Source organism: Coregonus lavaretus (assembly GCF_964263955.1).
Source record: "Coregonus lavaretus genome assembly, chromosome: 20".
Taxonomy (NCBI): Eukaryota; Metazoa; Chordata; class Actinopteri; order Salmoniformes; family Salmonidae; genus Coregonus; species Coregonus lavaretus.
In genome coordinates, this window is record NC_140007.1 from 6,200,069 (window position 1) to 6,223,819 (window position 23,751).

General features: G+C 41.6%; 1 protein-coding gene and 1 pseudogene across 4 annotated transcripts; one reads left to right on the top strand and one right to left on the bottom strand.

The window, feature by feature from the left end:
* Nucleotides 1-955: 955 nt before the first annotated feature.
* LOC311147584 (embryonic polyadenylate-binding protein-like) lies at nt 956-5,107 on the top strand (annotated as a pseudogene). Its single transcript has 12 exons — nt 956-1,147; nt 1,429-1,622; nt 1,701-1,819; nt 2,471-2,610; nt 2,819-2,908; nt 3,045-3,185; nt 3,274-3,369; nt 3,495-3,707; nt 3,884-3,991; nt 4,334-4,716; nt 4,865-4,935; nt 5,038-5,107. The product of its transcript is annotated as an embryonic polyadenylate-binding protein-like (transcript).
* Nucleotides 5,108-7,298: 2,191 nt separating this feature from the next.
* On the bottom strand, nt 7,299-23,586 carry LOC311147652 (RNA-binding protein 39-like). 3 transcript variants are annotated; one of them, XM_084184383.1, is made up of 17 exons: nt 23,166-23,526; nt 20,930-20,986; nt 17,765-17,817; nt 17,398-17,577; nt 16,661-16,726; nt 16,489-16,542; nt 15,439-15,556; nt 15,140-15,292; nt 14,892-15,029; nt 14,737-14,802; nt 14,454-14,658; nt 14,116-14,217; nt 9,598-9,630; nt 8,963-9,080; nt 8,585-8,690; nt 8,310-8,388; nt 7,299-8,043 (listed from the first exon to the last, which is right to left on the bottom strand). In XM_084184383.1, exons 2-17 carry the CDS (start codon nt 20,978-20,980, stop codon nt 7,943-7,945), a joined length of 1,623 nt encoding a protein of 540 aa, XP_084040509.1. In that variant the 5' UTR covers nt 20,981-20,986; nt 23,166-23,526; the 3' UTR covers nt 7,299-7,942. The 3 variants fall into 3 exon arrangements, with proteins under 3 accessions (XP_084040509.1, XP_084040507.1, XP_084040508.1); XM_084184381.1 differs by lacking the exon at nt 9,598-9,630 and having other exon boundaries at nt 7,300-8,043; nt 23,166-23,586; XM_084184382.1 differs by lacking the exons at nt 9,598-9,630; nt 17,398-17,577; nt 17,765-17,817; nt 20,930-20,986; nt 23,166-23,526 and adding an exon at nt 16,860-17,375 and having other exon boundaries at nt 7,301-8,043.
* Nucleotides 23,587-23,751: the final 165 nt, after the last annotated feature.

Genomic DNA, 23,751 nt, shown 5'->3' on the forward strand with positions numbered 1-23,751 from the left:
TTGCCAGCTCAATTAGAATTTGGGCTGGTGACGCCGTTACTATACAACCACCAAGCAGATCACTGCTGGATGCTGACACAACGTTAGCTAGCTCGTCTGGGCTTGTTGTTGTTAGCTAGCACATAGACAAGCGGTACTGCAGTAATCAGACATGACACGAATTATCACCATAGCTTGATCCTTCATTCATTTTTGCACTACACAATAAACTTTTATGAGAACAGTCAGCACTCAAATGCTAGCTACATAACGTTAGCTAGCAAATCAGAGTTGAAACAAGCTAGCTAGCTAGCTAGCTAACGTGAGCGAGCAGGAATTTTAGCTGGCCAGGTTGTATTGAAAACTAGCTAGCTACATCATATCAAACCTGTCGTCTGGTTTGCTTGGTAAGCTAGCTAGCTAATAGCCAATGCCATGGTAAGCAAGGTAGGAATTAGGGGGGGGGGGACATTGCCAGCAGTATGTCTCATGACATTGCCAGCAGTAAGATTTGAGTTCGATTTCCAAAAAGACAAGGAATGTAGCTTTCGAATAATGTCACTTTTCCCCCAAACTCACCTGAGTTTAACAGGTTAATGTGAGGTTCAGAAATAGTTGTGTAACATTACTCACATTTTTATGGAGGGCAGGTGCTAGCATCGACCTTACACAACCAGGTCAGAAGGAACAGAGTTGCCCCACTGGACTTAATTGGCCATTCTGATCCTCAGCTGGTCAATTTCCTTATGTGACACCTCCCCTCCCACCCCCAAGAGACAGACCATGTGTCTCAAGTCCCAGGCCAGAGGTCAGATAAACTAACTAGCCTAAATTTGTAAGGGACTTGGCAACATCATATAAGATAGCAGTCAATGAAATGGTGCAAAACAATAAAGTCTCCAACTCACCGTTAGTTTTTATTTTGTTGTCTGCCAGTTTCAGGCTCTCTGATCTTCACACTCTCTGTGTCTGCAGGATGAACAGCAGTGGTCAGTCATACCCGTTGTCCTCCCTGTACGTTGGGGACCTGCACCCTGACGTCACAGAGTCCATACTCTACCAGAAGTTCTCTCCTGCTGGGCCCATCATGTCCATCCGCGTCTGCCGTGATGTCATCACTCGCAGGTCCCCTAGGATACGCCTACATCAACTTCCAGCAGCTTTGATGGTAACATTTTTACTACGTATCAATCATGGACAAATAGACATAAGCTGATGGTAACTCACACCATATGAGAGCTTTGTCTCTCTTAATTAGAGCCACTCCAAAGGTCAACTACATTGAAGTAGATTTTGCTATTTGCTTTGATCAACTGGATGGCAAGATTAATCCTGCTAATTGATTAATATTCCAATGATTAAACCAATTAAATATTATATTAATTTATTCATGGACGTGTGTATGATGAGCAGATGTCTGATGTAGTGTATGTCTTTAGTCTTTTTCAGCGGAATGTGTTCTGGATACGATAAACTATGAGGTCCTCAAGGGTCGACCAATCAGAATAATGTGGTCTCAGCGCGACCCAGGGCTACGGAAGTCTGGAGCTGGAAACATTTTTATCAAGAACATGGACGAGTCCATTGACAACAATGCCCTGTATGACACATTCTCAGCCTTCAGGAATATTCTGTCTTGTAAGGTAGACATTAGACATTCTATTCTTGTCTGAGTGTCAGGGCATCATTTTTCTGCACCAACATGAACTTTTCAATTTCAGGTTGTGTGTGATGAGAATGGCTCCAAAGGCTACGGCTTTGTTCACTTTGACACTCAAGAGGCAGCCAATCGAGCCATTGATACCATGAATGGAATGCTGTTGAATGACCGGAAGTGTGAGTGAACAAATTCCTACCAAGAGCTATTTATTCTATCCATATGGTATTTGTATTTTATTTTATTTTTTACATTTCTTTCAACCAGTCTATAAACCACCTGGAATTGAATGAGATGTAAGTGGGGAAAGTGCAAAGAAAATCTGTAATGGTTTGGGAGGAGGAGGGAATATTGATTTGTTCAACGTTTATTCAGACCGTGATAAACGTTTTAGCAGATAATATTTTCATGTTCTTTGCTCAGGCTAGAGACATGTAGTGACTCTGGCAATGCACACCCAAAGGCCCATTTCCTGGGGGAAAAATGTCAGTTGTCCACGATTAGGTGAGGGGAAATAGTAGACAGTTGTTCCTGTCCTTTTTTTTTATTTGAATAAGGTTTGGTCTGATGGCCAAGTTGAGACTTGCAGGACTTTCTAAATCAAGCATTGAAAACATGCTTATGCTGAATGATAATCAACTGCCTGTCAAGAATGTGTAAAATCAAAGGTTGATATCAGAATCAATGTAAGTCTCCACACTTAAAACTACTCCACATCCCAGCATATGAGTTTGTTCTTTTGTATATATACATCATCCTCTGTTTTCTATTAAAGGATTTCTTTTTCTATATTTCTATCTCTCAACTGTCCCTGGTGATGGGTGTGGTGTTCAGTTTTGTTGGCCACTTTAAGTCCCGAAAGGAGCGACAGGCTGAGTTTGGGGCCAAAGCCATGAAGTTCACAAACGTGTACATCAAGAACTTTGGCGAAGACTATAGCGATGACAAACTCAAGGATGTCTTCTCAGCATTTGGTAAGAACATCCTGAAAGTAGGACATATGACTAGACTAGCTTTGACATGACTTAATATCCCTTTCTTTGGGCACTAGTATAAAGTGCTGGTTGATGTTGTATTTTATTGAAATGAACATTCTGGAACATCCATGTAATCAGATGTAGGGGGTGAATTGGCATGAAAGCTTATAATATATAGGCTCCTTGTCTTTTCTTGGTCTCCCAGGCAGGTCCCTCAGTGTGCGGTTGATGATGGACGAAAGGGTCTCGTGGATTTGGCTTTGTAAACTATGGAAACCACGAGGATGCACAAAGGGTTTGTATATGGGTTTTATGGGACTACTCTGAAGTTGCTCCCTTATGTGTCATCTCCTCATCAACCATTATAATGTGAAAATTGGGAACATGACATTTAAAATTGGGCTTTTTTAGTTGACCTTGACTGCTTTTAGGCAGTTGAGCAGATGAATGGGAAAAAACTCATTCCTGGTCGAGTTCTGTATGTGGGACATGCTCAGAAGAGGATCGAGCGACAGGGGAAGCTGAAACGCAAGTTTGAGCTGATGAAACAAGAACGCATCCACCGCTATCAGGTACTGTGGGGAAGTGCGCACACCTGTGGTATGAAGAAAAATGGCTTTAACGTAAGTTAATTGGAAGAAGTGTCTTGTGTTGATTCAGGGGGTCAATTTGTACGTCAAGAACTTGGATGATGGGTTAGACGACGAGAAACTCAGGAAGGAGTTTGCACCTTACGGCACCATCACCAGTGCCAAGGTGGTAATACCCAACTTTTTCATGAGTAGTCACATCTGCTATCCAATGATGTATCACAAAGGATCTGTGTACTATCTCTGTACCTCGTAACTTCTTGATCTTCCCTAACTCTTGCCTTCACTCAGGTGATGACGGACGGGGTCCACAGCAAGGGCTTTGGCTTTGTCTGTTTCTCATCGCCCGAGGAAGCCACCAAAGCGGTGACTGAGATGAACGGCCGCATCGTGGTCACCAAACCGCTGTACGTGGCTATAGCCCAGCGCAAGGAGGAACGTAATGCCATCCTCACCCCAACAAGTACATGCAGAGGCTGGGCACCGTCGGGACCAGACCACAGGGTGAGTTGGAGGCAGCGCTCACATAGAAAGCTTTTTAGATGAGATACTGGAGCTAAAGGCAAAGAATTAGAATTAAACGACTAAAGCGTTACTGCAACTCTAACATGTTTATTTGTTACACTAATGTGTTTGTTTGTGATGCCCTATTGACATGGCATGTGTTGTTTTGCTATCAGCCCCCTACTCAGGCCAGTTTGTTAGGTCTGCTGTTCCCCGACAAGCCTCCACCACCGTCAGAAAGGCCTCCACCCAGGGTCCACTCATCAACTACACACAGAGGATGGGTATGGGCTACATCCAAAAGCTTACTCAAAACACTTACTTACTAAACCAGTGTGTGCAAAAACCAAATAGTAACCAAGCGACACCCACCTCTCCAGCTAACATTGGCACACAGACAGCAGGAGGTCGTGCAGGCATGTCTGGTGATATGGTCTGAGGCATCCAGTATAAGCACTCCTCAGGGGTGCAGGACATTTCTAAGTTGCATCCTTTCCCCAATGAAATACAATGTAAAATAACTGCAGAATTGAATATGTATTTGTGTAGTTTATTGTTTTGACACAGAACATAATGATGCATACATTGTGGTGACTGATTGCTGGTATTTTACATCTGCCTTTAAGAGTTACATCCCAGTGGTAATTTGTATTGCATTGTGTTTAATATTTCCTGTTGTAAGGTTGTTACCCAGATGATGGCGCTAGCGGTGCACGTCAGTGGCCAGGAACCCCTCACTGCCTCCATGCTGGCTACAGCCCCTCTCATGGAGCAGAAAAAGCTGCTGGGTTGTGACTGGAATGGTATTGGTGAGTGTTCATTAATTGTGATGGCAGTCTCTCAATCTAATCTCATTCTCTCTTTCCCTTGGTTTGCAGGTGAGCGACTGTACCCGCCGATCCAGGGCCTTCACCCCAACCTGGCTGGTAAAATCACTGGGATGCTGCTGGAGATTGACAACTCTGAGCTGCTGCACATGCCGGAGTCACCAGAGTCCCTTCGCTCTAAGGTATGACATGCTTCCACTCTGTCCTTTCAGGTCAGCGAAGAGGAAGAAATTCTAAATGCATAAAGGAGGCCACTTATGAGCCCTGGGAGTTCCTTGGTGGTGGGTTATCATGGTTGTTATTGTGCTCTCTCTTCACTGTTCTCTCCAGGTGAAGGAGGTGGTGGCTGTGCTGCAAGCCCACCAGGCTAAGGAAAACTCTCCTAAGAAGTAAAGAACATAGTGAGTTAACAGTAGTTACTATGCCACAATTGACCACACAATTATTGTCTCAATGTGACTAAAGCAGTTCAGTTGCTGAATGTAATATTACTTGTGTTCCAGGACACTGCAAAGAATCGCTGAAGGACAAAGTTCAAACTAACACAAACATTTTTGAAAAGTGGGCAAAAAATAGATTTTTTTGGTAAATGGCACATTTGATTGAAATCTGTGAATTTGATAAATATATATCTGTGAAAATAAAACCATGCTTTTTGCAGTGGGTTGTTTATTCTACTTTTGTTTTTTTTAAAGAAAATGGCTTAGTATTTTTGTGCTTTAAACCTGTGTATCACGTCTCATTTGTTGTGGATCTGTGGAATGAAACCCCCTTCAATTTTTCTGTTACAGATCAGTGATTAGTTCAGAACTATAGAATATGCAGAGAGTGAAATAGTGGTAAAGATTTTGATGTAACTGTAATTCCTTGGAGAAGTATACAGTGTTGATAATACCCCAATGGGATCTTTAAAAGGTGAAAACAAACTAGAGGCAAGAGGGGATCATATTGAGATGGGAATAGTTTCTGGATGTTCCAATAATGGAGACATTCAAACTAACCGGTAGGTACAGGTACCAATCGAAACATCTTGGCTCATACTGAATCTAAAAGTAATACCTAGTACATTCATGGTCAGTAACACAATTTAATCAAATGTTCTGTATGTAAGCAATAAGCATGACCTGCTGTGCTTGAGTAAAGGCCAGTACCAGCTTGCAGAGCAGATGGTTTATTACTTAGGTGTGCAGTATAGCAACAATTGCTGTTATTGTACACGTTTAAGCTCAGACTACATTATTTCACTGTTGGCCCTTTCAGCTACAGGTATCATGCAACAAGTGTAGCACTGCACCCGACAACATTCATGTGCAGTTGAAGTCGGAAGTTTACATACACTTAGGTAATTAAAACTCATTTTTCAACCACTCCACAAATTTCTTGTTAACAAACTATAGTTTTGGCAAGTCGGTTAGGACATCTACTTTGTGCATGACACAAGTAAATTGTTTACAGATTATGTCACTTAATCACAATTCCAGTGGGTCAGAAGTTTACATACACTAAGTTGACTGTGCCTTTAAACAGCTTGGAAAATTCCAGAAAATGTCATGGCTTTAGAGGCTTCTGATTGGCTAATTGACATGAGTCAATTGGAGGTGTACCTGTGGATGTATTTCAAGGCCTACCTTCAAACTCAGTGCCTCTTTGCTTGACATCATGGGAAAATCAAAATAAATCAGCAAAGACCTCAGAAAAACAATTGTAGACCTCCACAAGTCTGGTTCATCCTTGGGAGCAATTTCCAAACGCCTGAAGGTACCATATTCATCCATACAAACAATAGTATGCAAGTATAAACACCATGGGACCACGCAGCCATCATACCGCTCAGGAAGGAGACGCGTTCTGTCTCCTAGAGATGAACTGGTGCGAATCAATCCCAGAACAACAGCAAAGGACCTTGTGAAGATGCTGGAGGAAACCGGTACAAAAGTATCTATATACACAGTAAAACGAGTCCTATATCGACATAACCTGAAAGGCCGCAAGGAAGAAGCCACCGCTCCAAAACCGCCATAAAAAAGCCAGACTACGGTTTGCAACTGCACATAGGGACAAAGATCATACTTTTTGGAGAAATGTCCTCTGGTCTGATGAAACAAAAATAGAACTGTTTGGCCATAATGACCATTGTTATGTTTGGAGGAAAAAGGGGGTTATTTGCAAGCCGAAGAACACCATCCCAACCGTGAAGCACAGGGGTGGCATTATCATGCTGTGGGGGTGCTTTGCTGCAGGAGGGACTGGTGCACTTCACAAAATAGATGGCATCATGAGGAAGGAAAATGATATATTTATATTGAAGCAACATCTCAAGACATCAGTCAGGAAGTTAAAGCTTGGCCACAAATGGGTCTTCGAAATGGACAATGACCCCAAGCATACTTCCAAAGTTGTGTCAAAATGGCTTAAGGACAACAAAGTCAAGAGTGGCCATCACAAAGCCTTGACCTCAATCCTATATAAAATGTGTGGGCAGAACTGAAAAAGCGTGTGCGAGCAAGGAGGCCTACAAACCTGACTCAGTTACACCAGCCCTGTCAGGAGGAACAGGCAAAAAGTCACCCAATTTATTGTGGGAAGCTTGTGGAAGGCTACCCGAAACATTTGACCCAAGTTAAACAATTTAAAGGCAATGCTACCAAATACTAATTGAGTTGGAGAAAAATTGTTCCAAGCACAAAACGTCTAACTCTATTGACCAGTTATGTACTGCTAAATGTATTGACTTATCAATCAGTACCATACCCGTGGTGTAAATAGTAGCAATACCATTTCTAATGGTACAATGAATACCTTGAAGTTGTAAAAAAAATTATCTGTTTGTAGGCATCGTTCTTTTAATTTAACACATTAACTGACAAAAACGTACATGGCAAATGAACATTTCTAAAAGCACAACTGACTGACTAAATGTACAATATAAATGTGGTAATGGGATGAGGACAGCATAGGGCAGACTGCAATTTGAGTCACAGGTTCATTTGTTTGGGCTGTCCCAAAAATTGGTTGTTCTTCTGGGGTCAGTTTCAACAGAAATATACGCAGTTCCCACTTCCCACTGTAAAACATCTGTATAACAACTCTGTACCCAGCGCGCCCCTACCCCCACCAAAACCCCCAACTGTAGTCTTACAATACAGGTTGAAACACACAACGTAATTTGCTCAAGTGCAGCTACAGAAATGTGTGGTTACAGAAGAACTCAAGCTTCTGATGGCTGTCAGACTGAACAATAAAACATTTTAAATCTCCTTCAAAACCTTTGTATTTCTAGATTAAGGTAGGGTGTACTGGTACAGTAATTCACTACTCTGTTCAATAAGAGCCCAACATATTAGCAAAAAAGTATGTACATTCTTGAAGCCAACAAGCGTTGTGACATCTACTCCATGCATGGCAGGCTCATCGCCGCACAGGCATCAATAACTGGGCGGCCGTTACCGAATCAGGGAATAGGTTGTGGTAGGTTGGGAGGGGTACGTACGCTGCAGTGATCATTTTACCTACGGAGAGAGAGAGAAAAAAAAAAACATCAATACTTGTCAAATACATATGAATTAGTCATTTATTAAATGTAGAAACCTGAGAGTTCTAAAGAACATAATCGAGCTATAGATTACAAATCAGCAGCAGAAATTCCCTAAACATGGTACTATTTAATTTTGGTTAGTTCCCACCATCCCTAGCCACAAACATAACTGATCTAAATGCAAGGTATATAAATATCAAAGAATGACCATACATAATCCATTGGTACAAGGATACCCACCTGCAAACCACCGCCCATGTAGCGCATTCACTGCAGCCAGTGCTGTTGGGATTGTGGGGCATTTTACGTACACGTTGCCCTATAAAGGAAAGAAGTAATGAGGTAAGGGCAATAAGACAACGTTCAATTTGCAACAGACTATTTGATGGGTAAAATGGTATAATTGACAATAAAGAAATGGTGAATGCATTTATAATTTATTTACAAAGTGCGCAATTTGCTGGACCACCTTAGACCTATTCACTTCTTTAAAGTGCATTTCAAAAGCGGTTTACCTGAGGGGAGTTCTTGTCGACGTATATGTGGACAATTCCACCGTGTTTGTTGCACTCCTCAATGACGTCATCTTGAATCTCGACGTCCCAGCCGGGTTCATTTTCCCTGGAAAAGAGGCTGGTAATTTCAAGCCATTCATCAAACTCATCTGACCTAACCCAGCTTCAGGAAATGACCAGTTACATTTACATTGAAAGTAAATACTTTTTGGCTCCCAGAAACAAATTAATTAGTTTACAATCGTTCAGTATCTTCTAATTCTATCCTAATCTTATATTTGGGGATGCATTTGTGAACTTAGTTCAGTGAATTTTATTAAAACTCTAAAACAATGCTTCCTTTCATCATGAAATGAAAAGGTTAAAGTAGTGTCTTACGACTGTGGGTTGAACATGTTGGACAGCTGTAGGCAGTGAGTAGCCAGTGGCTGCGTTGTGAGGTTCATGGCCTGGTTCATGCTTGGAGCCAGGTTCAGTGAAGGGGTCCAGGCAGGAGCTGTAAAAGGAGATGACAGTATCATTAACAGAGGTCCTTCTCACCAGAGCTGGAGTCAAGTGCAGATCAATTCCTGTCTGAGGAATTGATCAGTTCCTTAACTGACTGGAATTTCAATGGCATTAACTGACCCCAACCCTGCTTCTAACTGAGAACATCAAGCTGACCATCCTTTCCATTCCCTGCCCCCTTTACCAAGACAATCAATGAATACATCTCAAAGTACAGGACTGGTTTTTCCTCTGTGTTGTTTCAATGCACGTTTGGACACAATGTAGTTACACACAAGAAAACCAGAGATAATAACAGACAGCTTGAGAATCTTATAATGTGGCTTAAACAAAAATAAATGTGGGTATGCATGACCGCAATGATTTCAGACCAATACAAGAAAAAATGACCATGGGGGATTTCTCTCCGGTTTGAAACATGAGAACTTGAAACGAAATGATTTATTTTAGATGAGCATTAAATCATGTGCAGATTTGAGAAGCTGTACACTTTCTTTCACATTCACCTTCAGGGGGTGGGTTCAGCCTGGCTTGTATGTCTAAAAGATTAGAAGAAGAGAAATTAAAGACTTGCACTTCAGTTAGAAAAGGTTGTGAGGATGGAACGATGCACAATGGATGAAGACCATGGACTTACTACGCTGCACATCAAACCATTAGGCCTAGGTGCTAGAAGAGGACAGCCATAGCATATGGCAAACAATGTGAGAGAAGCAAAGGTTATCCTGTTTCTGCATGCTACTTCAATATCAGCATTCACATCTAACATGGTACTGTGATATTGTAGTGTGTTACATAAGTTTGAAGAGTCCCTTCACTTAGCAAGACAAACTGCTGGCTTTGGCAAGTCAAAACAACACACGGGTTGACTTGAATGATGTAAACTCATTCTGGGTTTCATACCAGTTGCCCATGATATTCAATGTGCTCTTTTCAAGCAGGGCCACGGTGAGTGAAAAAACAGCTTTCACATAGACATCTCAGAGACCAACTCTTTCATCAGAGGCTGACAACGTCATGGCAGGTTGTTGCAGGGATGTGATCAGAAGTGATTAACATACCTCATAATGAGTGTTGGTGGCAATGCCGGATTGGCCTTTAGTGTTTACATGTGGATCTATTGGATAAATGTGGAAGAGATCATTAAAGGAGAAATGATAGTGAGAAAAGATGAGAAGTCTTATGGCGGTTCATTTGAGATGATCATATACAGTGGTTCCTCAATCAAAAGTTTTGAGCTTATGCCGCTACCATTTGTGGCAGATTGTGCTAAATTGCGTAATTCTGTCATTGCACCACACTATCACAAGGGGGAGTTAGAACGCTGATCTATCGGTAGTCTGAACTGTGGCACAAATTGACAATCTTTTCCTAAATTAATGGAGGTGTGAATGTTTCAGTCCAAGAGTCTCCTCTTTGGCACTTGAGTCCTGCATCAGGCAACAACAACAACAAAGAAGCTGACGGGTGGTTCCAGAGTTGAGAGAACTTGGGTAAATACAATAGCGTAATTACACTTGTGGACTGACTTTTTATTTTTTTACAAAAGGATAGTCTAATTGCTTGGCTAGGTGTGAAAAATCCCCCAATTTGTGCCACAGTTTAGACTACCGATAGATGCTGCGGTCAGTCAGAGTTGAGTCTTATTTAACCCTGCATTATAACTTCTTTTGAACGAAAGCCAGGAATGAGTGAGTCATTCAGCCCTATGCTGTTCCTGCTTCTATTGCCTATTTGAGTGTTTGTTTTATATCCTACTGATTCTGTGATCACCAAGCCTCATGCAACCGCAAAATGTAGGATAAAGCAATTTCATAAATCCGTCTGTTTTTAAAATTTGCTATGCTGTATTAAAGGCTTTACACATTTTTCATTAGAACAGACTCTCTGGTATTACTTATACTTTATTTAGTATTGTTTACACTGTTCCAAACTGGCAGATAAATTATTGTAATCTAACAGCACCTGTTTGTCATGCAATAGTATCTCTTGCACCTTTGACAATGATTTTACATGAGGCCTAATTCACAATATGCCTAAAATACTTATATCCACTAGGCTAATAAATAAATCACATTTTTCCTTTTGATTATTTAATTAACCTATATCATATTATTTCAAGTTATCCCTTTAGAGCACATGCAAAATCAATTTGGAGTTGTTGAACAGGAGTGACAAAATGTATTACAATTCTATTTGAATTAATGGAATGATGAGGATGAAGAAGAGTTATTGAATTTAGAACAATAGTGTAAGATTTGCTCTTCCTTTGTTTCTACTTTGTCAGAAGAAGCTTTAACTGGACTGTAGCTTATTACTTATTAAAATGGTTGTTACACTGTAAGGTTTTTATTCTAAGAGAAACAAAAATGGTCTGTTAAATACCATTATTTCTTAAAATATGTGTTGACTGAGGGTGTGGAAATTGTAGGATTATTTTGCTCTTCACTCGCAGTCGCTTAGAAGCCTAGGTCTACTCCTGACCAGTCACGTTGTACAGCGCCATATTTTCCTAACGGAAACACTGAGGCCTACATAGCCTACTGTAAAATGCATTTTCGTTTTTCTTGGAATAGAAACACCATAATATTAATCCATTTAATTAAGCTACATTTCTAACAGTATAAAAAGCACAACAAATACAATAATAATTTACAAACAAATTATCAATCCCATATAGTCTGTTCTAAAAAAAAAAAAAAAAGGTTTTAAAGTCTCTAGTACAGCCAATATTAAAAACAGTCAAATGCATTTGTGAATTCAATCGCTTTAGCCGACATGTTGCAGTTTATTAATTGTTTAATTATTCAAGGCTCCCTTTGTTATTTCATTTTATAACTAAAACGCATGACTGTATTTAAAGACATGGATGACTTGTATGCTGTGTGATGACATGCACAAATGAATTAATGATAACCTGTATATTGAAGTAGGCCTTTATGCCAATAAGTAAGTTACGCTAAAACAGCTACAGTAAACAGGACTCTTAGGCCTACAGCTCCATGTCATTTCAATAACTTAGCTTCTCAAAGATGCCCTCTGGTGGTCAAACTAACATTAAATGGCAACAATGGCTGACAGTAAAATATTATGACGTCATGCTCTCCAACAGTGCCATACCATTCCGCAGCACACCGCAAGCTGTGCTGCAGTATGACACAACTTTTAAAGGAAGAACCGCTGTACTGGTGGTCATGGATGCAGATAATGTTAACACATTTAGTCTCCAGATAATGTTAACCCTCTTTGCATGTTTTTATAGATTTATAAATAAACCCCAAATCCCTGCCGATGAAAAACATCCCCACAGCATGATGCTGCCACCACCATGCTTCACTGTGGGGATGGTGTTCTCGGGGTGATGAGAGGTGTTGGGTTTGCGCCAGACATAGTGTTTTCTTTGATGGCCAAAAAGCACAATTTGAGTCTCATCTGACCGGAGTACCTTCTTCCATATGTTTGGGGAGTCTCCCACATGCCTTTTGGCGAACACCAAACGTGTTTGCTTATTTTTTTCTTTAAGCAATGGCTTTTTTCTGGCCACTCTTCTATAAAGCCCAGCTTTGTGGAGTGTACGGCTTAAAGTGGTCCTATGGACAGATACTCCAATCTCCGCGGTGGAGCTTTGCAGCACCTTCAGGGTTATCTTTGGTCTCTTTGTTGCCCTCTGATTAATGCCCTCCTTGCCTGGTCCGTGAGTTTTGGTGGGCGGCCATCTCTTGGCAGGTTTGTTGTGGTGCCATATTCTTTCAATTTTTTAATAATGGATTTAATGGTGCTCCGTGGGATGTTCAAAGTTACGGATATTTTTTTGTAACCCAACCCTGATCTGTACTTCTCCACAACTTTGTCCCTAACCTGTTTGGAGAGCTCCTTGGTCTTCATGGTGCCGCTTGCTTAGTGGTGTTGCAGACTCTGGGGCCTTTCAGAACAGGTGTATATATACACACACTGAGATCATGTGACACTTAAATAAAGTCCACCTGTGTGCAATCTAACTAATTATGTGACTTCTGAAGGTAATTGGTTGCACCAGATCTTATTTAGGAGCTTCATAGCAAAGGGGGTGAATACATATGCATTCACCACTTTTCCGTTATTTATTATTTCAAATTTTTTGAAACAAGTTATTTCTTTCATTTTACTTCACAAATCTGGACTATTTTGTGTATGTCCATTACATGAAATCCAAAGAAAAATATATTTAAATTACAGGTTGTTATGTAACAAAATAGGAAAAACGCCAAAGGGGATGAATACTTTTGCAAGGCTTCTTAACACCCGCCCGCTTATCCCGTAAGCCAGCTGCACCAATGTGTCGGAGGTTTGGCGGGTCATGTTTCAGAGGACGCATGACTCGACCTTCGCCTCTCCCGAGCCCGTTGGGGAGTTGCAGCGATGAGACAAGATCGCAATTAGATATCACGAAATTGGGGAGAAAAAGGGGGCATAAAAAAAAGACAACTTGCAAAGAGGGTTCACATTATCTGGAGACTAAATGGGTTAACATTATGTGCATCCATGACCGCCAGTACAGGCGCCCGGCCCACCACAAGGAGTCGCTAGAACGTGATGAGCCAAGTAAAGCCCACCCGGCCAAACCCTCCCCTAACCCGGACGACGCTGGGCCAATTGTGTGCCGCCCTATGGGACTCCCGGTCACGGCCGATTGTGACACAGCCTGGGATCGAACCCGGGTCTGCAGTGCCTTAGACCACTGCGATGCAGTGCCTTAGACCGCTGCGCCACTCGGGAGGCTTTGCATCGTTTTCTGATACATCACAGACCAAATTAAGGGAGGAGCAAAAAGGTCACTGGAAATCATACTGCCAAAGCATGTCTGACAGCTTTCCTTTGCTACCTACCTTTAGAATGAGTTTTATGATTAATAGCCAAAGCAAACTTAGTGGTGCATTTTGACATTTGCATGAGGTATCAATAAGCTCAAACTTCAAATGTCCTTAGATGAGTAGTTCCTTCCACAATATGCAGTATGATACGTTCCACATGGATAACGAGCCTACCTGTACCAGCTGCCATGTTGCTGAAGTGGATTGGAGTAGAGTGGCTGGAACCACTCATCTGTAGAGCCTGCTGTGCAGCTGGAGGGATCTGAAGACCAGTACCTGAGGGAAACAAACTATTCATTAGCATCAAGTCTGTTCAATGCTATTCAAAACAACTTGAGCACACATACTGGAACGATTATAGAAGTCAACTGGGGTATCAACACCTTGGTTGACCAATTAGTTTTACATTTAAGCACAACAGGTAGAGATATCGAATACTAAGCTCAACTTTCACTTACGGCTGACAAATAAACCTAATGGCAATTATGAGCGCCAAAAAGACCAAATCTCACCCTCAGCCAGCCGGGCCATGAGCTGCAGGCGCCCAGTGGTGCCCAGGTCGATGCCCGTCCTCTCCAGCTCGTCGTTGTCCAGGAAGGAGCTGGCGGTGGAGGAGTCGGTGCGTTCCGTCACGTGACCAACCTTCATGGGCCGTCCGGCCAGCTCAAAGCCATTCAGCTGCTCCAGGGCCTTCTTAGCGCACTCTGCATCTGCAAACTACAATAACACAGTGTGAATCAGCTAACTAAAATGGCACACAGCCCAATCTATTGTAAGTCTAAATCAGGAACTTACTGAGATGAAACCATATCCTTTGGATCGTCCAGTTTCACTGTCATTCATCAGTTGTATGCTCTCAATCTGTTTATGAAAACAGTTATATATATAAAGAGAGTTAGTGTAGATGGAGGTTAAAATGTAATTGATAAGTAATGGTGTTTCCTCCTTACCCTTCCGAAAGGGTCAAAGACGCCTCGCAGCATCTCCTCTGTGATGTTGAAGTGCAGAGAGCCCACATACAGCCGCATGGGGCCAGCATTACCCTTCTGAAGGTTGTTGGCCATTGCTGCAGCTCTGTTCTTCTCAGCCTGCACACACACAAAATGGTGAGTCTATGCCATCTGCCAAGTAAGCGGTGAAAGGTGACATCACATTTACTAATTCCATCAATGCTAAATGTTATAGTTAAATCAACTACCTGAGAGGCCTGCACGATGATGGGCACTCCTAGAAGTCTCTGACCAGTCAAGCCAATAGCCAGCGGGACTGAATTCACTTCCAGAAACTCAATGTAGGCAATGCCCTTTGACCTCCTGGAGTTTCTGTCGGAGATCATCCTCACGTCTCTCACCTACAGGGGATAAAATAGTAATCGTGTATCAAGAGTGAGCACCTTCCTAAAGACCAGTAGTTAAATAAAGTCTTGATGTTGAATTATTTCATGCGTCAAAGAGATAATGCAATATACTTTTAAGTTTGTAAACTGCGAATACTGACTTTCCCCACGGCTGAGAAGAAGTCCTCTAGGTCTCGTGGTCTGATTCTGGCTGCCAGCTGCATACAAAAAACAGTACGGGCATCCCTCTCCTCTGGGGTCAGGTTGTCAATTGGTTGCCTTGAAAAAGAGAAAAAACTGAGTAACATAGATCATTTTCATGAATGGTGAGCAAAGAGTCCTGTTCACAAAACTTGTCTGAAACCATGATAGCGCTTCTAAATCACATCAAAGTTTATTGGTCGCGTACACAGATTTGATCGTAGGTGCAGCGAAATGCTTACGTCTAGCTCCAACAAAGCAGGAATATCTAGCAATACAACAACACACACAATCTCAAAATTAAAAAAACGAAATAAATTAAGACGTCTCAGTACGATGTCCAGAATATAAATATGTATATAAATGGTGTATATAGCAGTAGTTATATAGGATAAGTCATGACTAGAATACAGTATATACACATTTAAAGTGGGTAAAACAGTATGTAAACATTTAAAGTGACCAGTGTTCAATTACTATGTACATAGGGCAGCAGTCTAAGGTTCAGGGCAGGGTACCAGCTTGCTTGTGATAGCTGTTTAACAGTCTGATGGACTGGAGATAGAAACTGTTTATCAGTCTCTCGGTCCCAGCTTTGATGCACCTGTACGGTCTCCATCTTCTTAATGATCTTATTGGCCTTCCTGTGACACTGGGTGCTGTAGATGTCCTGGCGGGCAGGCAGTGTGCCCCCGATAATGCGCTGGCTGACCGCACCACCCTCTGGAGAGCCCTGTGGTTGCGGCCGGTGAAGTTGCCGCACCAGGCGGTGATACAGCCTGACAAAATGCTCTCGATGGTGCATCTGTAGAAGTTTGTGAGGGTCTTGGGGGCCAAGACAAATTTCTTCAGCCTCCGGAGGTTGAAGAGGCGCTGTTGCAACCTCTTCACCACGCTGTCGGTGTGGAGGGACCATTTCAGGTCCTCCGTGATGTGCATGCTAAGGAACTTGAAGCTTTTTACCCTCTCCACTGCGGCTTCTACCTAGACAATCCGGCTGTGTATCTCACCTTACTGGACTCTTGTCTTTCTTGAAGGGGCTATGACTTCTTGAGCGTCTCCAACTGAAAAAAAGTACAATCACAACGTTTAGTTCTTACCCAGACTTCACATACATACTTTATTGACAAGACATCCAAAAGGCAACCACCAACAATTCACAAAGAATTTAATCATAAAAACCTTAGTTTGTTGGCATGTGGTGGACCAATCTTCCCTCCCGGACCACCATAAAATTTCAGCCCTAAACTAGGGTGTAAAACAAGGTTCAGCTCAGTATGTATGCCTCCTACTGATTAAGGTTATATGCCAAACTGTATAGGTTTTTAATAGATAAGTATTATTCTATTCAACTTAGTTCCCCCCCCTCATTTGGGCCTACTTTGTGTACTCTACTTCTCTTGAAACACATCAGCCCGGTCACATAAACAGGGAGGGGGTTGACCTGAGGACACAAACCCCAGGGCTATGGCTTCAGTTATCCGTCTCATGCGTGAACTTCAACATAGAAGGCAACAAACTACACCGCTTTTAAATACAAAACCCGGTTTCATTTCATCATCATCACCACAAAGTTTCTATAGACAACAGCTTTCACGGTGGAAACCACAAATTACGTCCAACGAGGAGATATAGCAGATTAATCCAACCCATTTTTGTCTGCAGACAACACAGACAGAACACAAGACATAAGGAAGCCCAAAAATTGTGACACAGGAAAAATACTCTATACATAAGCATTTCCCAAACTCGGTCCTCAGGAACCCAAGGGGTGCCCGTTTTGGTTTTTTGACCTTACACTACACAGCTGACTCAAATGATCAAAGCATGATGATCAGTTGATTCTTTGAAATCAGCTGTGTAGTGCTAGGGCAAAAACCAAAACGTGCACTGAGTTTGGAAAACCATGCTATACATACAAGGGGCTCCGGTGTCCTCTGTAGCATACAGCATGTTCGCTGCTACGGGAGCCACTGCGGCGCCGCTCTTTACTGCGGCTCCGTTTCTTCTCCCGACTCTTGCTCCTCTTCCGATCCCGGCTCTTCTTCCCGTCTTTGCTCTTGCTTCTGCGCTTGTCAGAGCTCGGGCTCCTCTTTTTCCTGGAACACAGGATGACATTATCAGGGTGCAGTCACCGAATACAATTGTAAACAGACACTTCAGACATCTCCTATCCATCACTGATGCAGTTTCCAAAAGGTTACATGATTGAAGCATGACTAGTAGCAACTAACTGACACGATAATGTGGAGATGGTTTAGCAAAGAGTTTAAAATCAGTACTTACTTCTTCCTACTGCGCTCTTCATGTCCGTTAGCACTAGAGGACTTTCTCTCATCCTAAGCAGGGTTGATAGAAGAACATCATGAGGATGTAGAGGAAACATTGCAAGTCGTCAGGGGTAAGGGAACAAGAAAATACAGAATATATTAATATAGTAAAAATACTGTTAACATTATTAATATGTTTGGACAAGTATCTAAGGCGGTACTTCTACAGCCCCGGTAGAGTTCCACTCCCATTACTCCCCCCGCTGTTATAACTACATATTGTACAGTCGTGGTCAAAAGGTTTTGAGAATGACACAAGTATTGGTCTTCACAAAGTTCGCTGCTTCAGTGTTATGAGATATTTTTGTCAGATGTTACTATGGTATACTGAAGTATAATTACAAGCATTCCATAAGTGTCAAAGGCTTTTATTGACAATTACATTAAGTTTACGCAAAGAGTCAATATTTGCAGTGTTGTTCTTTTTCAAGACCTCTGCAATCCGCCCTGGCATGCTGTCAATTAACTTCTGGGCCACATCCTGACTGATGGCAGCCCATTCTTGCATAATCAATGCTTGAAGTTTGTCAGAATTTGTGGGGTTTTGTTTGTCCACCCGCCTCTTGAGGATCGACCACAAGTTCTCAATGGGATTAAGGTCTGGGGAGTTTCCTGGCCATGGACCCAAAATGTAGACGTTTTGTTCCCCGAGCCACTTAGTTATCACTTTTGCCTCATGGCAAGGTGCTCCATCATGCTGGAAAAGGCATTGGTCATCACCAACCTGTTCTTGGATGGTTGGGAGAAGTTGCTCTCTGAGGATGTGTTGGTACCATTCTTTATTCATGGCTGTGTTCTTAGGCAAAATTGTGAGTGAGCCCACTCCCTTGGCTGAGAAGCAATCCCACACATGAATGGTCTCAGGATGCTTTACCGTTGGCATGACACAGGACTGATGGTAGCGCTCACCTTGTCTTCTCCGGACAAGGTGTTTTCCGGATGCCCCAAACAATCGGAAAGGGGATTAATCAGAGAAAATGACTTTACAGCAGTCCAATCCCTGTACCTTTTGCAGAATATCAGTCTGTCCCTGATGTTTTTCCTGGAGATAAGTGGCTTCTTTGCTGCCCTTCTTGACACCAGGCCATCCTCCAAAAGTCTTCGCCTCACTGTGCGTGCAGATGCACTCACACCTGCCTGCTGCCATTCGTGAGCAAGCTCTGCACTGGTGGTGCCCCGATCCCGCAGCTGAATCAACTTTAGGAGACGGTCCTGGCGCTTGCTGAACTTTCTTGGGCGCCCCGACGCCTTCTTCACAACAATTGAACCTCTCTCCTTGAAGTTCTTGATTATCCGATAAATGGTTGATTTAGGTGCAATCTTACTAGCAGCAATATTTGTGCAAAGCAATGATGACGGCACGTGTTTCCTTGCAGGCAACCATGGTTAACAGAGGAAGAACAATGATTTCAAGCACCACCCTCCTTTTAAAGCTTCCAGTCTGTTATTCTAACTCAATCAGCACTCTCACCTGTGTTAACAAGAGAATCACTGACATGATGTCAGCTGGTCCTTTTGTGGCAGGGCTGAAATGCAGTGGAAATGCTTTTTTAAAATTAAGATCATTTTCATGGCAAAGAAGGACTTTGCAATTAATTGCAATTCATCTGACCACTCTTCATGACATTCTGGAGTATATGCAAATTGCCATAATCAAAACTGAGGCAGCAGACTTTGTGAAAAATAGTATGTGTCATTCTCAAAACTTTTGACCACGACTGTACAGTACTCAATCCAACCAAAAGTCTAGGTCTATGGGGAAATAAGACTATTTTGGAATGCTACAGTAAGCCATGGGAACAGTTTGGTCACCTCAACCCCACCCCTCCTTTGTCGTACCAATACCACTATCTGTTCCTAAGCCCACTGAGGCCATGCTTGGCCCACAGCCGCTAAAAAGAGATCCTGTGGTTGATGTCAGTCCAGTGATCTTCACCCATTTTCGTTCTTGGACTGTAAGAGTTCGATGCCACCTCTGTCACACATCTCGCTCGGAAGCAAACAGGGATTCACACTGCTTAGTAATATGGACTCCCAAGTAAAACTGAAGAAAAAAAATATCCACTAGTTCAGCCTCATGTTAAATGTCCTATTTATTTATTTGTATTTTGTGCCAGCTGAATGGATGTGTTTGTATTTGAATGGCTTGTATTTATTAGGGGGGAAATACTCATACTGGTGAAATCATTAACTACATTTATAATAGAAATGAAATTTTTAAATAAATCTTACAAATAAATTGTAGTAAGAAAATAAACGAAAATTACTGGTGTTAAAAGGCATGCAAAGTCAAGATGCTGATTTACAAAATCGGAAACCATCACAATAGACTTGGGCAGGGAGACACTATTCATATTTTAAAATAATCAATAGCTTGTTTTGTTGACCTTGGTAAAATCGTGACTACACATTTAAGCCTTATCAATGATTTGTTAAAGTGTACTATAGAGTAGACGAATCTACTAAAGCCAAATGTAAGGGTAAAATAGGTACTAATACATGTAAGGCCTATTTCAGGTCAGACTTACTTGACTGACACTGATGCATAACAAAGTCAATGCATATAAATAGAACATGTGCCAGAACTACTGGTGTCACAGTAATTATATTTCTATGGGTCAATCAAACTGTAACGTTAGGTGTAAACATGGTGAAAATGCCTTTAGCTACCATGTCAACAGAAAATGTGAATACTGTCTCCTTTGCATGCGAGGTAAAAATGATTATCACTCCTTTGCATTCACCTTGTTGTAACCAAACAGGTGATAGGATGTTCAAAGATGAGGCTCTTTTTGTCCTAGGGGGATCACAGTACATCAATACATTGCGCAATTACTACCTTACTTTTTTTCCACAGTTCACACTTGAATCAAAAGGTGAGAGAAGAGGTGAGATATCATTAGGCAAGTCTACAAAGAGAGATAGATGGGCGTTTATTCCGAATTTTGGAGTTGTCTGAATGAATCACACACACCACATTCAAACATTTTGAGAGAAGCACACACAATCCTTTAACCATAAATAATAGCTACACATCTGAGCAGCAGAGATGATACAAGACCAGCAAATAGTGAATGCACAAAAAAACATTGCTACAAGCCTGGCAATTCTAGCTACCCACCTTTCTGTATGGAGCCTCTAGCATAGCCTCAATGTCAAAGTCGTCTGACATGGTCTCCTGAAAGAGAAAACATGATACAATCAAGTCAAAACATCAGTCATGCGATAAAAGCAAGACATTTGAGAAGAAATATGTCTAGCTAGATAGCTAGTTACTACAACCGGCACAGAATAGATGGGTTACAATGCATTTCTCATCCCTGGATTGAGGTTAATTTTCTGAATGTGCCGGCTCTGCGGTGTCTTAATCTAAACAAGAAGCCTAAGGTGTTAGGTGACACGACAAACAATGGACGCTATGCGAGAATTCAAAAAAAATATGCAGTAAACAAATCTATTTTCACTAAATGTCAATCATGTGGTCAAAATACATAAATCCTTTGAAAACATGAATGTGGCAGTTGTTACCTATGTCTTAATATTCCAATACTGTACGTTAATATATATATGCGATATGAGCCCAAATGTAAAGCAAGTGCTGTGTTAAGAACGTTCAAATCTGAGGGACAGCCTTTTTTGTGAAACCCGCAAAATCACGTGTTCATATTTGCTCTTTATGATGGGTATTCCTCAGAGTAAGATCGATGTTACATTGTATCGCCAAGTATGTATGGGAAATCCTGAGGGTGTTTCACGGTCATCTGACAACTTTTGACTGAAATATAAGGTAAGAAGTTGATTTTGCTTCTGTCACAAGAAAAAAAAACAGCAGGCTACAAAGTAGAGCTTCGTAGCTACATTTTGATGTATGGGTTATCAGGGATTGGTCCAAATTGATGTTTTGCCACACCCATTTCCACGATGAGTGCTAGCTGTGTGGGAGTGCCTGATGCAGTTCGCTGAGGTAACAAGCCGGGCAAGAGGCAGCGTTGCATGGCATTGGCTGTATTGTGCCAGCGTCAAATTCAGTGTAAAATCCCAGTTTTGCATAAATATGTCAACAATATAACCACCTTACTTTAAATGAATGGGCGTAACATGCTGTATATTTTTTTTATTCCGTAGACTAATTACCATATTAAGTATCTAATTTACATAAAGTAGTATAACAAGTTTTATTCTAATTTCATAAATTGTTTCAAATTGTTATAAACTCAGTTTTGCATAAAGCATTTTGATTTGTTAATAATATCACCACCCTACCTTAAATGATTGGTCTTAAATTACTGTAATTGTGTATTAATGTGCATATTACGTGCATACTTTGAATAATATTGCATTTTACATTTATTTGAATCATCTGTGTTCTACATCAGTTCTGAAAATGGCAAAACAATATGACCACCCTATCTTGAGATATTGGACAAAACGTGTTGAATTTTTGAGTCGAGAGCGGTGATTTGGTGCCATTATTGACTAGGGATTAACATTGACCTGCCCGCAACCTTTTCTGATAACTTCAAAATAAGATCTCAGCAATGGTAAATCCTATCCTCATGAAATAAACTGTTATGTGATACTATAACATGGAATACAACTTTTACCATCAGAACCAAAGTTTCATTTTGTCCCCTTACACCCTAGGAAGCCTGTCCGACCCCAGTGCAGCTGTAAACAAGCGTAGGGTCGGAATCTATTCTGGATAAAATTATACCAAAAAGTACGAAAAACAGTACAGTTTGAAGATAGGCCCAAACTGCTTCTCCAATAGAAATCCCCGATCACACTTATAGGCGAGGTAATGGCGACGTCGTTGGCTAGCTAAACTCATACGTAGTAACACGTCATGTGCAAGCCGGCACTCTTTCGATATAAAGTTGCTTTTGACGAAAATTAAAACGTGTCAGTATGTCACTTTCACGAGGCTGGAGAAATAACATGTTCAACTACTTAAGACATTGGCTCGAATCTAGGTTGTGCCTTTAGATTTTGAGAAGACTAACAACTAAGGAAGAATATCATTGCCTTCTCAAACCCCGGCCTGGTCTGTGTCGCAAGCGTTCTCGGAAGTCTCGCCTCTAGGTTTAGAAACTCTGACAGTCCTGAGCGTCACATAAGCTCTTTACAATCTGCTAGCTAGCGCATTACTGTCCCTTTTTTTGACCAACACTCCTGCAGCTTCCAACAAGCTAGAGCAAGAACCACATGGAACTTGACTTGCGTAAAATTAGCTAGCTACCTGGCTTACTACCAATATGTTTACTAGTAACGTAGCTAGCCTAGTTAGACAACGTTAGCCAAAACCCATCTGAGGAAGATGTGCCTGTGGCGATTTGTAATAGTAGTCGCTAACTTACCGCAGGGATTTGTCCCAACGTCTGCTTCTTCTGTGCGCAGAAACAATTCAGTTAGCTAGCAAACTTATCAATCAGCCAGTGAGCTAGCCAGCTAACGTTCCTTCAGGATAAAATTGGCCCAATTTGACCTTCCCAACAGCTTGAAAAGAAAAAAAAAGCTCCCGTTCCGCTCTAACGTAATGTATTAGCTAGCTAACGAAATTATTAATAGCAGCCCGTAAGGTATTTAGCCTTATAATAGCTAGCTATAATGTGTATCACCTTTTTTAGCGATTGAAGTTGTTTCACAAAACAACTTAATTAGCTTCTCTAAAATTGCGTTCTCTCGTCTGATCAACACGCGACTTGCGATGAGGGTGGTCCTATCTAAAACGGTGCAATGCTGGGTCCTTAGGACGTCCCTAACCTTAACCCCTACTACTACTTCTTCTTCTATGGTATATTGGTGATCACACAATTTAATGTGCATCCCGCCACCTACGATGCAGGATGGAAACAGGACCCCCCCCCCAAAACGGAACTACCAAAAAAATACTAGAAAAAAATAAAATAAAACAACTGTTCTCTTAAAAATAAATAAATAAAA

Bases quoted from the DNA above. Each gene is read 5' to 3' on its own strand.
- LOC311147652 (XM_084184383.1), bottom strand. From the start codon at position 20,980: ATGTCAGACGACTTTGACATTGAGGCTATGCTAGAGGCTCCATACAGA. The intron at 16,543-16,660 runs GTTTTTATGATT...ACTTTTTTTCAG, and splicing joins CCACATGCCAACAAACTAAG to TTGGAGACGCTCAAGAAGTC. The intron at 8,691-8,962 runs GTAAGACACTAC...CCTCTTTTCCAG, and splicing joins AACATGTTCAACCCACAGTC to GGAAAATGAACCCGGCTGGG.